This window comes from Sander vitreus, chromosome 9, assembly GCF_031162955.1.
Source record: "Sander vitreus isolate 19-12246 chromosome 9, sanVit1, whole genome shotgun sequence".
NCBI lineage: Eukaryota > Metazoa > Chordata > Actinopteri > Perciformes > Percidae > Sander > Sander vitreus.
This window is the reverse complement of record NC_135863.1, coordinates 32,980,626-32,992,790: the sequence shown is the minus strand read 5'-3', so window position 1 is coordinate 32,992,790 and position 12,165 is coordinate 32,980,626. Positions and strand designations below refer to the sequence as shown.

At 44.4% G+C, this 12,165-nt stretch overlaps 1 protein-coding gene across 3 annotated transcripts in view; it reads right to left on the bottom strand.

Annotated features, from left to right (window-relative positions):
* Nucleotides 1-12,165, bottom strand: part of herc2 (HECT and RLD domain containing E3 ubiquitin protein ligase 2) — a 52,670-nt gene that overhangs the window by 27,938 nt on the left and 12,567 nt on the right. For 2 of the 3 annotated variants that reach the window (XM_078259835.1, XM_078259833.1), the window contains exons 14-50: nucleotides 12,000-12,113; nucleotides 11,643-11,894; nucleotides 11,359-11,552; nucleotides 11,073-11,273; nucleotides 10,676-10,904; nucleotides 10,403-10,527; nucleotides 9,826-10,004; nucleotides 9,545-9,729; nucleotides 9,252-9,407; nucleotides 8,956-9,141; nucleotides 8,662-8,838; nucleotides 8,466-8,569; nucleotides 8,233-8,383; nucleotides 7,911-8,125; nucleotides 7,665-7,797; nucleotides 7,306-7,433; nucleotides 6,939-7,134; nucleotides 6,700-6,833; nucleotides 6,182-6,358; nucleotides 5,873-6,009; nucleotides 5,480-5,631; nucleotides 5,068-5,259; nucleotides 4,779-4,966; nucleotides 4,467-4,659; nucleotides 4,187-4,369; nucleotides 3,904-4,088; nucleotides 3,574-3,721; nucleotides 3,289-3,485; nucleotides 2,956-3,186; nucleotides 2,690-2,828; nucleotides 2,263-2,409; nucleotides 1,545-1,687; nucleotides 1,171-1,438; nucleotides 850-992; nucleotides 625-723; nucleotides 361-529; nucleotides 96-221 (exon numbers count right to left, since the gene is read on the bottom strand). In XM_078259835.1, the coding sequence (XP_078115961.1) occupies nucleotides 96-221; nucleotides 361-529; nucleotides 625-723; nucleotides 850-992; nucleotides 1,171-1,438; nucleotides 1,545-1,687; nucleotides 2,263-2,409; nucleotides 2,690-2,828; nucleotides 2,956-3,186; nucleotides 3,289-3,485; nucleotides 3,574-3,721; nucleotides 3,904-4,088; nucleotides 4,187-4,369; nucleotides 4,467-4,659; nucleotides 4,779-4,966; nucleotides 5,068-5,259; nucleotides 5,480-5,631; nucleotides 5,873-6,009; nucleotides 6,182-6,358; nucleotides 6,700-6,833; nucleotides 6,939-7,134; nucleotides 7,306-7,433; nucleotides 7,665-7,797; nucleotides 7,911-8,125; nucleotides 8,233-8,383; nucleotides 8,466-8,569; nucleotides 8,662-8,838; nucleotides 8,956-9,141; nucleotides 9,252-9,407; nucleotides 9,545-9,729; nucleotides 9,826-10,004; nucleotides 10,403-10,527; nucleotides 10,676-10,904; nucleotides 11,073-11,273; nucleotides 11,359-11,552; nucleotides 11,643-11,894; nucleotides 12,000-12,113 (6,276 nt within the window). The remainder of the gene's footprint in view (nucleotides 1-95; nucleotides 222-360; nucleotides 530-624; nucleotides 724-849; nucleotides 993-1,170; nucleotides 1,439-1,544; nucleotides 1,688-2,262; nucleotides 2,410-2,689; nucleotides 2,829-2,955; nucleotides 3,187-3,288; nucleotides 3,486-3,573; nucleotides 3,722-3,903; nucleotides 4,089-4,186; nucleotides 4,370-4,466; nucleotides 4,660-4,778; nucleotides 4,967-5,067; nucleotides 5,260-5,479; nucleotides 5,632-5,872; nucleotides 6,010-6,181; nucleotides 6,359-6,699; nucleotides 6,834-6,938; nucleotides 7,135-7,305; nucleotides 7,434-7,664; nucleotides 7,798-7,910; nucleotides 8,126-8,232; nucleotides 8,384-8,465; nucleotides 8,570-8,661; nucleotides 8,839-8,955; nucleotides 9,142-9,251; nucleotides 9,408-9,544; nucleotides 9,730-9,825; nucleotides 10,005-10,402; nucleotides 10,528-10,675; nucleotides 10,905-11,072; nucleotides 11,274-11,358; nucleotides 11,553-11,642; nucleotides 11,895-11,999; nucleotides 12,114-12,165) is intronic. The other variant, XM_078259834.1, reaches the window with a different exon arrangement.

Genomic DNA, 12,165 nt, shown 5'->3' with positions numbered 1-12,165 from the left:
GTATTTTGTTTAAAAACAAAACTGTTAACCAAAACAACAAAAATTGAAGATACTTTTTTTTGGGATAATTTTAAAGGCTACAGAAAATGTCTTACCTTTCACAACCCCAACACTCCTGTGAGTGACGGAGCCCCATTTGTACTTTGGTGTGGTGACTGTGGGTTTCACCCTCACTTTGTCACCAATCTTTATGTGGGAGGGGGAACTTTGTGGTGGGAATCCTGAAAAAAAAAAAAATAATGACCCCAAAAAAATTGTCATAGGGTGAAGAGAAAAAATACTGCCAAGTTTTTTACCAGAAGCACTCACTTCTCGTTATCATTATAAGCATCAGGTCACATTAAAATCACATAATCTTACCAAGTAGCTCGATGTGGATGTAGCGGACCCAGTACGTTCCTCCTTTTTGCTGCCAGTCACACTGCACATTTAAGTCATGAAGCCCATCTCTGTCCAACTTGATCACCTTGCCGACATCTCCGTCATACACTTCCTCATACGTTCTGCAGCACTTCACCATCATCCCCACCTGCAGAGAAATCAGGGATCTGTCTGACTTGTGTCACATTTCATTAAAGCAGCTTTAAAAAAAAAAAAATTTAAAAAGGCTGCTGCTGCTCTTACCTGAATGTTCTCTCTCACATACACAGCATAATCATCGTTGCTTTGGAAATCTGATCTCTTCTTAAATGTCTGGCTTTCAGTCACCACTGCACCTGGAGGCTAATGTTACACACAGGCAATATTACATTAATCATGTCATGAGGAGAATTTGACAGGCTCTGTGACAAGCGACCCAGTCTATTATTGAGTGAGGTATGGCAGAAGTGAAAAGACAAAGTAACGTACCACAGGGAACGTCGGCTCGGCCTCCTCCAGCTCCTCTAGCACCTCCTCATCAGAGTATTCATCTGACACAGTGTCAGCATCTGACACCTCAGTGACGTGAACGTCTGGATGGTCCAGCAGCCAGCCCACCAGAGCCTCAACACCTGATGTATATGCTCAATTACCCTCCAAAAGTAGATCTCCAATGTTATATCACATGTGACATGAAGACATGCTGCAGCAGTGACAGCTACAGAGTTTTAGTTAGAGTAAAAGTGATGGAAAGCAAACAAGTATTCCTATGTATTCACAAATTCAGGTTTGTGTCATATTAAATTATACCTGGGACACCAGAGGCGCTGCCTGTAGTTCCAGAAAGTGACTTCAAGGCAAACTCGATGTTTTTCCGTGGGAACCCCATCTCCATAAGCTGGAGGACTATGGGTAGTGGAGGTACAGGGGAGGTCTTCTGCTTCTTCTGTTTTGGAGGTCGGACATGTTGTATGGTGACAGGCGTAGTGGCCTCACTAGAGCTGCTCTCCTCAAACAGCGGAGAGGACGGGTGGGCAGATTCCACAGCCAGGTACTGACACAACGCCAGAGCTGCAGCCTACATACACAGCGATACACAGATTATGCTGAGCTCAAACCGAATACACCAGCTCTACTGTGTGCAACATTACAACGCTGAACCTGAGAGAGGCCAAGTGACTCACCTCCATCTCTTGCCTGTCAAAAATGGCTTTGATAGGGGAAGGCTGAGTGGCAGCAGACAGCAGCTGCTGCAGGAGGATCAATGGAGGCAGCGGACCCTCAGGGGACAAGTCTCCCACATCAGGAGATGACACCACTGGGTCCTCTGCACACACACACACACAAAAAAAAAAAAAAAAAATTCAAGAAATGGAGAGGTGTCATGAAAAAGCCCAAACAGAAAAACTTGATAACAGCAAAATGGTGCCTCAAACTTCTTCTGTGAACAACTCAGTTTACATCCACACCCCAGTCTCAGGGAAATCTCCAAAGTGTGCAAGGTAAGCAGATTGGTTAATTAGGCACTACCACACAGTAGCCGCTGTTCTGTATCAAAATAATTTGTATTAATTGTGAAAACATGATCAAATGTCCACACACACACACCCAAATAATAATTTATATCTTATAAAAATGCTCTGATGTGTGAGGCTCAGACACATTTTCTACTCTCTTTTTTTTGTTTTTGTTTTGTAATTGCAATGAATCTCCAATCAATTCAAAACCAAAATGACAATAAATGCAGTTAAATATAACTGGATGTGAAGTCCTATGAAAACAGGGCATAAATAGCATTTGTACAATGCTGAACTGGACTAAGCAGCAATAGTTTTCCATAAAAACTGTCCTAACCAACTTTCAAGACTCAAAAACGCAGCCTTTCACTGGGTGAGGTCTTACCACTGGGGTTGGGGCCTGTGTCCACAACTGCCGCCTGGGAGAGGATCTGCCTGAGTTTGTCCTGATGAGAGAGCAGGGCCCGTCCTGCCTTTAAAATATAAAGCCTCAGCTGCTGGCACCGCAGCAAATGGATGTCCACCTGGTCAGCTGGAAATACAATTAAGGTTTGATTAAATCCACTGGACTAGACCTTAGGCTCCGAACAATCAACCAAACCCTTACAGATTAAAAGCTTTCGTCGTGGTAATTATTGGAAAACAGACAAAGTATTATTTATCATACAATTAATTAATGTGTATTGCCAGGGCACTTTACCAGAAATTTGTTTAAATACAGTCAATATTTGTTTATTTTATACGTTTATGCGTCACATGTGAGTCAAGTCTACGACATTTGTTTTTTGCGTCTCTCTCTTTGGTTTCTGTACCTGTAAGCCCTCGACTGAGGGACTTCTTCATGTGTTGTTTCTCCAGTTTGCTTCCAGCCAGGCTGACCAGCTGGGCCCAAACTGCAAGCATGGGCTCGGTGAAGGGCAAGTTCTGCACACTGAAGGATACTGCAGGCAGCTGAGCAAAATGACAGCAACAAATAAGAAAATTAGTATTTTGTCTATTGAACTTAAAGTAAAATGAGAGCTAATGTGGTATATATGTGGTTATATGTACAGATATGTCAATCCAAACCCTTCCATACCGGTTTAAGATGGCTGAGCAAGCAAACCCTACAAGTCCTCATCTCATAAAATTGGACAGTGATGCGCCCTTTTGGGGTGATGCGAGTGACTGTTCCCTCTCCATATTCCTCATGAATAACTTGGCCTCCTAGCCTGAGGCGCCCATCAATTCCTCCAATGACTGCCATCACTGCCATCAGACTACCCACTCTTGGTCCATCAGAATCAGGAAAATACTCCTCCAGGAAACACTGTAATAGAGAGGGGAGACATTTTTTATCACTCAAGCCAGAATGAAAGTTACCAGTTACCAACAAAATAATTCAATCCATAATAATGCAATTTGTTCTTACTGCTTTAGACTGACAGCCTGCCATAACATCTCCAATGGAGCTCAGCTGAGTGTTAATGTAATCATTTATCATGCTGTTCCACTGGCCAAGAGAGTGCAGAGTGCGCAGAACAGAAACAATCTCCTCAGCCAGTGTGCTGCTGTGAGTGGCTGTAAGAGACGCCTGAGGGCGGGACTTCCTCCTTCGCAGGGAACCCTCTGTGCAGAGGAAGTAGCAATTTAACAATAGGTAAAAAATAAACATCACATTTTCAGTGAGAGCTCGAGTATGATTAGAAGACCGTACCTCTGAGAAGTGGCAGATCTGAGGAGCAGGTGCTTAGTAGGATTCCCAGAAAGTTAAACAACTTCTCCACCAGGAACTTCATGTCCTGAGAGCGCTCCGTCTTGTCCCATGAGGGCAAGACTGCCTGCAGGAGACGTAGCGCCAGGATCTGGACACAAACACAGCATGCACAAGACAAGTGTTACTTTCACAAAGTTGGTTGCCATCCAGAAATGTTTGGCAAATGACAAATAACTTTCCACAACAATACACAAGTCTACTTCTCTGAGGTTCTACCTAATAACATACTTTCCTAACAGCACATCTAACACATGATGGTAATTATCTCACCTGTCTCTGCAGAGTGATGGCATTGAAGGACTGGTGTCCCTCAACAATTCGGATCAGTAGGCTAATCCATGCAGAGGTGCTGAGCGTGCTGCACATTTGGGGCATGAGAGCAATGCTGCGTATGAAGCCCAGCGTAGACCAGCTCCTGTGCTGCTCCCGAGAGACCAGCCGGTGGGAGTGACACCCTGACAACAAAGATGGGTCTTTTAGAAAAAGATAACAGCCAACAACGTGTCTTGTAAAAATATATAAATGCTCTTTATCAACATGGCATTTCAGCTACCTGACTTATCATTAGCTCCACTCTCCACAAGCATCCTTAGTAGCCCACAGAGGGTCCGTGTAGCATCTGTTTGTAACACCTCTGCATAGATCCCAGCTGTTAGAGACAGTGTCTTCAGCAGGTTGACTGTGCTGTTTAGCATCATAGCTGTCGGGTGGCTGCTCTTCTCCATCAGCTCCACTTCTGTAACGAAGAGAGGACATTGTAGATGTCATTATTTGAGCCTCACACTTTGCTTGTAGCCGTGGTGATTTGTACTGAGGCAGTATTGTGAACTGACCCGTGTCATCCTCTGTGTCGGAGTCCTCAGTCGGGGGCTGGGCAGCTGGTGGGGGTTCTGCCAACTTAAGGTCATATTTGCCCTCTTTGCCCATTCTGTAGGAGTTGGTGCTGCTAGTATCCCACTGGACCCTGATCCAGCCATCCTCGCCCAGCTCCCCAATGACCCGACCGAGACCTGGTGCTGGGCCGTCCTGGACAGACAATACACAGAGTCAAATACTAAAACACCAGGCTTCTATTTGTATGTTTAGTTGGTAATTACAAAGCAGTAATCCATCAACTAACAAGTCTGTGAAATGGATTCAGGTACCTGATCTCCCCATTTCCAGTCGACTCCCCTCATTACCCTGGTGCCTATCTTCATCATGGCAGCCAGCTCAGGGCCTGAGGCAGGGAGGGGGGCGGGGGCAGCCTCCTTTCTGGACTCCTCCAGTACTGTGGCTGAGCCTCCGTGTGCACATAAACTCAGGTCCTCCTCACTGCTGTCTGTGCTGGGCCCTGGAAATACAATAATAGAAGAGACATCAAACATCCATAAATGTGTACAGGTGTACTTCCATTCTGGGTAACCTGTATGCATTTTACTGGACAGTACTCACCTATGAGCCTGAGTATACTCTGTGTGAGCGCCAATATGCCAGAATTTAGTAAGAGACTGAGGCTGTTGGACCCGTGTTTCAGGGACAGCATGTGTATCATGGCCAGAAGAAAGCGGGCTTGCGGAATGGTGCCAAGACTTGGTCCCGCTGGGTTCTCATTGGTGATAGTCTGCAAGGGAACAGGCTGCACACCTGGTTACAAGAACAGGCAAATTAGTTTGTGTGTATAACAGGTGTGAACATTATAATATATGTCACAGCATAACCACAACTCTGGGTCCCTCTCGTTTCTTGTCTAGGACTTCCAAAAGTTTTGGCTGCCTGTGCATGTATGAATCCCCACAGATATACGTTCCACTGCCTATCAGTTTAGTTTTCCGAGATGAACCAGACATACAATCACGCCACTCACCGAGCTCTTTGAAGCGGGCGCTGGCCTCAAGCAGGATGTTGCGAACATTCTGGATGGCCCAGGAATACAACTTGCCGAAGGTCACCTCCAAGAGCATGCGGTTGAAGGGAGGGATCAGATCCACGTCCTTCAGGCAGTCAGACAGGGGCTCTCTGAAAGGGATATTTGAAAGGTTAGAAGGCTTGATACCCTGTGGCTAAAACAGATGCCATGATTACATTTTGTGTTTTTTTGCTTTAGCAGTTACACCAAAATCACAGAAACTGATTGCATGATGTCCACTGAATGATCATATTTGAATGCATCAATTAAGATATCAATTCACTCGACAAGATTCAGAGAAGTTTAATGACTTTTTTCTTTTACCATAGATCTAAAAAACTGTTGACTTACCCAATGTTGGTCCCTTCTGGTATGACCCTTTGCCAGCCACAGAGCATTGCATACTGCACAGACGGCAACAGGAAGCTTTTGGAGGCCAACTTCAGCATGGTGTCGATGCCCTCGAGTCTCACCTCAGCCCTCTCCAGCTATAATAAAAAACAGAATTAACTGCCATGTTTTTTTTTTTTTTTTTTTTTTACCTCTTTACAAGTTCAGAGTGAATTATACACATCTTGATTTCCCTTTATTTGTTTCTACTTGTTGTTCCTTTGTTTTTGCTACTTATGAAGCCAGTGATGATCTGTTGTTAACAATCACCTGTTTGAGGAGACATTTCCTCATCTTCTCTACATCCAGGGGCTCCTCTTTCAGTGCAAACTCCACTATGGTGGCCATAAGGCTGGACTGAGAAAAGATACCCTGAACACTGTGTTTCAGCCACCGGTACCTTTGGACATTGGCCACAGTGTTAAGAAGCGGATGCCACTTGTCCTGCTGTAAAGTAATAAAAACAATATAGCAATGTCAAACTGGACAACCATAGCCATTGTGTTGTCTGCAAACTAACCTATCAAAATATATACTATACTTGTTATACGGTGTCTCAAGATACAAGGTTATTAATTTTTAGCATTTCCTGACAAAAGATTCAATACCAGTCTCCCATGAGGCCTCATGTATTTACAGTATATTGTAAAAATTGGCCAACAGATCATTGAGAAGAAGATAGTTTTAAGATCATAAACAAATACATTGATTAAAAAAAAAGCATCTATGGAACTTATACATTTTTTTATTATGTGAAATATTCCAATAATTAAGTCCCATTAAGGTACCTTGGATGTCTTGCTAGTGGATGATTTCCTGTCAGCAGGTGTGGGGCTGATGTGGACATTTTGTTCCTCTTCATTGGTCCCTTCATTCTCCAGCTTTGGCTCTTCTATGTCAGAAGACTCTGACTTCTTAGGCACTAAAAAAAAAAAAAAAAGAATGCATTAAAATTCAGAAATACGTTGTATGGTATGTGAAGAAAATGAAACCCTGTCACTGTGTAGTAGGTTTTTAAATAAGCCACCTCTTTTTTTCCTGCGGTCCCTGATGAGTTTCTGGGCGATCCTCCTCCAGCGGGGCTGAGAGCTCAGCAGCTTCAGTTTGGACACTATAGACAGATCGTTGCTTACAGCTGGACGCAGCTCATTAAACAGGAAGCGCAGACGCTCAATGACAGGGGCACACACCTCCTTGTAAGAGCGACCTTGTTCCTGATGGGTCTTAAATAAGTGGGACAAAGGAAACACTTCATTAAAAGCACCATTCCTTTCTCTTTGTTCTTTGTGTCACAAATTACCTGCACAACATTCTGCACTGAGGAATTAATACAAGTCTTTTGTTATCATGATGCCTATCTATTACAGTACACAAGCTACAAGCAGTAATCATACCTTGATTAAAGAACACTTTGCCTGGTAGACCATGCGGCACACGTCAATCACAGATTTAGGGAGGGACCTCTGTTTCCCTTGGTCCACACCCAAGGCACATTGACTGACAAGTGAAAGAGCAATGTGACCTGTGACAGGAAGAGAGGTTACACTAAATTGCTGTACAAGTGCAAATCATTTCTGATGAGAAGATATAAAAGTGTTGGAGATTGTGAAAGTGTAGAAAAGAAAATATTTAAAATACATCTTCACATAACTGATAACAATAAAAAAATAAAAAATGTCAAAAGGCAAAGTGAGCCAAAATTAGATCTCAATCCCTCCTCAAACAGCCTGTCTGAGACCAGTTGCTAGGTTACCGAGGTCTTGATGTTTGAGCAGGCAGCAGAGCAGCAGGCGGCCAACTTCCTCCACAGGGTGTTCCGGAGGGAAGGTGATGGGTGTAATAAGATGGTACTGCTTACAGCAACGCTCTATTTGGCATAGGAAGTCCTATAATTTAACGACAAAACAACAAAAATGAAAGCATGACTACATCCTTCAGCTTCATGGATACTGTCTAGCTGTTCTGTTCTGTCTTGAGTCATTGTTGTTGTTGCCTGCACCTTCACAGTGTGGTCCTGAGTGTTGTTGTCTGCAATAGCCTGCAGGAAAGGCTGTGCGTGGTCGCTGAGGGTTATTCTTCGAGAATAGAGTTTGGCTTTGTCTGGAGTGGTTGTACCCAGGGAGCTGCAGTGGTCTTCATCCTTTTCTTCATTGTAGTTATAGTGGATCTGACTGGTCTGCAGGCCCCCAGAGAATATAGAGGACTGGAGCCATTCTGTGCAAGAAGAGAACAAAAATGTATGTTAAAATTCAAACCAACTATAATGCAGAGCTTGGGAAAGACACATCTTGATTTTCAAACCAAGTAGCTTTGGTACCCACTGGCACATTCAATCTCCATGGGGGACAGGGGGGTGCTCTTGGCCAGGTAGGAGGCATGGAGACCCAGCAGCAGCCCCAGGTTCCTCTCCGTGTCAATGAGTGGGGAGGAGAGACTGCTGAGGTCTGGAGTGGTGACTGTCTCCTGGTTAGGCTGTCAATGATAAAACATCAAATATCAAGGACTGGGACCAATTATGAAGAATGGAATTAAGTCAGAACATTTAGATTGATACCTCCATATACTGGCCAACACAGAAGGCCTGCATTGACTCCCTGGTGTCCTCAAACTGCAGAGCAGCTTCCAAAGCAACCACTGGGTCCTCTCCTGCAAACTGGGCTGTAAAAAGATACTTTGTTACTTCTCTAATTCATTCAGACTAATGATGTCACATTTCATTCCAAAAATATATTTACTATTATTAACCTCACCTAGGACACTGTTTCCTGCTAGCGACTGGGACTGAGCCTGGAAGTCCTTGATGTCATAGACCTTTCCATCAATGACTGTCCAGAAACCACCATCTTTGTTATGGTTCTCCAGGTCAGCCTTGCGAATGAGGGAAACCTCCTCATTGTTCTTGGAACTTTGTCCTGTGAAGAAGGATCCTGCCACAGCAGAAAATGAGCTAGTTACATTCTAAACCATCTTCTAATCTTTACCTCAAATTCAGGATTCTTATAATTTCACATCAGTGACATTGTAAGACACAATTGGTATAATACCCATAATGCCTGGCCAAGCCAGATCCTCATTATCGTCCCTCTCATGTCCTGGGGCCAGGTGGTTGAAACGGTCGAGGTGCTCCAGGAGTCCAGCCAGGAGAGGGATAGAACCAGTCTCCTGCATTAGACCTGCATCAATAGTGAGGAGGAGGACGATGGACACCACCAACTCAGGCAGCAGCACTCCTATTAAAGAAAAAACAGTGAGGCATAACTGTCTGACGAGTTCCTTAAAAGGTCTGCATGCAATTCATGCTGCACTTAAAACACTCAGCACTTTCTGAGAGAGGGATTACCAGTTAGATCTCCTTCAATAACACGAGAGACTTCCGCAAAGTGGCGGTGACCAGTAGAGGCAATACTTGTTGCCACTGGGAGGATGTCTCCAATGTGAGTACACAGCAGGGCGATGTACTTTTTTAACAGGGAACCAACACCCAGAAGCTCGGGATCTGCAATAACAGAGAGATTAAATACTACCTACCAAGAGCTCTTTTTTTTTCCTTTCTTTTTTTTTTTTTAACTTTATAGCAAGTTATTCTTATTTGAATGAATAGGACACAAATTTGGGTTGAAATACATGACTTACTGTATCCATTAACGTTCTCTGTGCCATTGACACCCAGGTAGAGCTTGCTAACAAGCAGCCTCTGGAAGCGCAGCAGCAGGTCAAGAGACGCAGAGCGTTCCTTGCTGACATGCTCCGCCTCTAAATAGTTGGAGATACGCCGAGCGACATCCTTCAGCCTTGCGATGGTCTGGGAGGCGATGTTCCTGCAGAGATCAAATGTGTGAATTTGCTAGCAGGCAGCAATAGGTTAACCTGTATAGTGGCATAGGTGTAGCATGATTGAAGCAAAGAGCAGGTACCTCAACAGCTGCTGTACAAGCTGCACCAGAGGCAGGCTTTGCTTTCCCGCTGACTCATAGATGCCTGTGTTGATAAGGTCTTTGTCCAGCATGGCGCGACAGCGGTGCATGGTGGAAGCATTGGCCTCCTGCTCATCAATCTCCTTCTCTTTCTGAGCCTCCTTCTTGGCCTCAATGTCCTATCATGAACAAAATACAAAGTGATTCCTGTATCCAGTGAGAGGGTTATTTCAGGAGTTCAGGGACATGGATGCAGCATATTCAAATCATTAATGTCTAATATTCTGTATTATTTATAGGATTCCAATAGTACACCATGTGTCTTAAAATTGAAATACAATCGATCTTAAAGTTTAGCCTGAGACTTTGGCATTTAGCAGGGTTTAACTTATACATATGCCCAATGGCCCAGAGCCTAGAAAAAGCAAATCATAAGAAATCTTATTATTTTATTGAATTCAAGTTGAATCTCAACCAAAGGACACATTTTTATCTACATCATTCAAATAGACGAAGCATTGTTGCCATGAAAATTACGTGAGAAAAGAGTGACGACTCATGCATTAAACTCACTGACCTGTATCTCAGCGGTGATTGCTGCATTCAGTGCAGATTCCAACCCTCCATCAGCCATTAAGCTGCTGACCAACAGGTCGATCATGAAGCGACGTCCAGGGCTCACACTCATCTCATTTCCGGATGCTGGGAAAAATAAATAAAAAATGATAACCTCAGTCTCCCCAGTCCCAACCATTTTTTCCCTTCATATGAAAATGCACAGAGTTAATGGACTATTAAGTGTCCATTTTTGAGTTTAATTAGTGTTAGCAATGTTCTGATTTGCACTCACCAGCATTAGGAAGAAGCGATGACAATGTCCTAGCCCTTTCCTCTGCAGTGGGCAGCAGCACTGACCAGCCACTTTGGAGAACTGCTTGAGCAGCTGCTTGAACGCTATTGAGCACCCCGGCATTGCTAGCTAGTACTACCACCGTTTGTTTGAGGTTGTTAAGCAGTACGCTGCCCAGCCCCAGTCCCAGCTCCTCTGGATCCACCTGGTTACTTATGGCTGCGTGGAGCTGAGGAGAGAGGTTTTACAGATATCTGTTTATTATGATCAGCAGTCCAATTGGTCTGTCAGAAATTATTAGGCACATTGTGTGTGGAAAACTACACAGAGAGAAAGGTGAGGAAATGCTTAACTTTATTTTTTATAAAATATAAAGCTGCAAATAGAAAATGCCTACCTGGAGCCTGAGCAGGTTGAGTGTGGCGACTACCATGCACTCCTTCTCCTGTGGAGGAGGCCAGTCGGAGCTGCCGTCCATCCCCTCGCTGACCTGTCGCAGGAGCAGGTCCAGCTGCTCAAAGGTCATGGGGCAAACGTCCACCACGAAAGGGACACGCTGGCCAACAGACCACTCCGAGCATGAAGACCAAGCGAAGCTCTGACAACACACAACACGGAGTGTTAAATGTTTTTGGTCTATCATTATAAGAATAGAAAAATCATCAATGACAGTTATGGATCACCTGTCCTGGGCCACAGGAGATTCCCACAATGTGTTTGGAGTTGAGCCCTGGCAGTGCCTTCGGCTGCTTCTTGTTAGAAAAGAGTGTATCAAAGTGCTGTAGCTTATCGTTGCTGCCCCAACTGTGCACCTCTCCGTCGTCAGTGAGGGCAAGGCAGTGTGTGGATCCCACAGCAATATCCACAACCTTCTTTCCTGATTGCAAACATAACAGACAAAGATCAGTCTTTGTATTCTAAAGATTTTTTTATTTAATTTTTATTTTATAAATAATAGTCAACTCACCCTGTAGACTGTCCAGAAACTTGGGGTAGCGAACATGCTCATCAGTGCCATGACCAAGGCGTTGATTGTCTCCCTTTCCCCATGTGTACACTTGACCATCTTTGGTGAGGGCCACTGAGAACTGGCTGCCGCAGCACACCTTCACAATGTCCAGGTCCTGCAGTTTTTCCACAAGTTTGGGTGTCTTGCAGCCATCACTCCCTCCTCGGCCCAGTTTACCATAGTCTCCGTCCCCCCAGGACCACACCTGACCTGTGGAAACACAAAGATGGTGATTAAAAATGCTAACACTTCAGAATGGGTGATGCTGATGGACTCTATGGTCAGAAGTCAAGCCAAAAAGACTTTTGTTCTTACCATTCTCTGTCAACGAAAGTGTTTGTGCATCACCACTTCCACATGCCACATCCACCACCTTTAGTCCCTTCAGCGCCGTCACCAGCATGGGTGTGGTCTGGTCCTCACTGGAGCCTAGAAACCAGACACTCCTTTTTAGTGATAAAACAGACAAAGATGTTGTTAT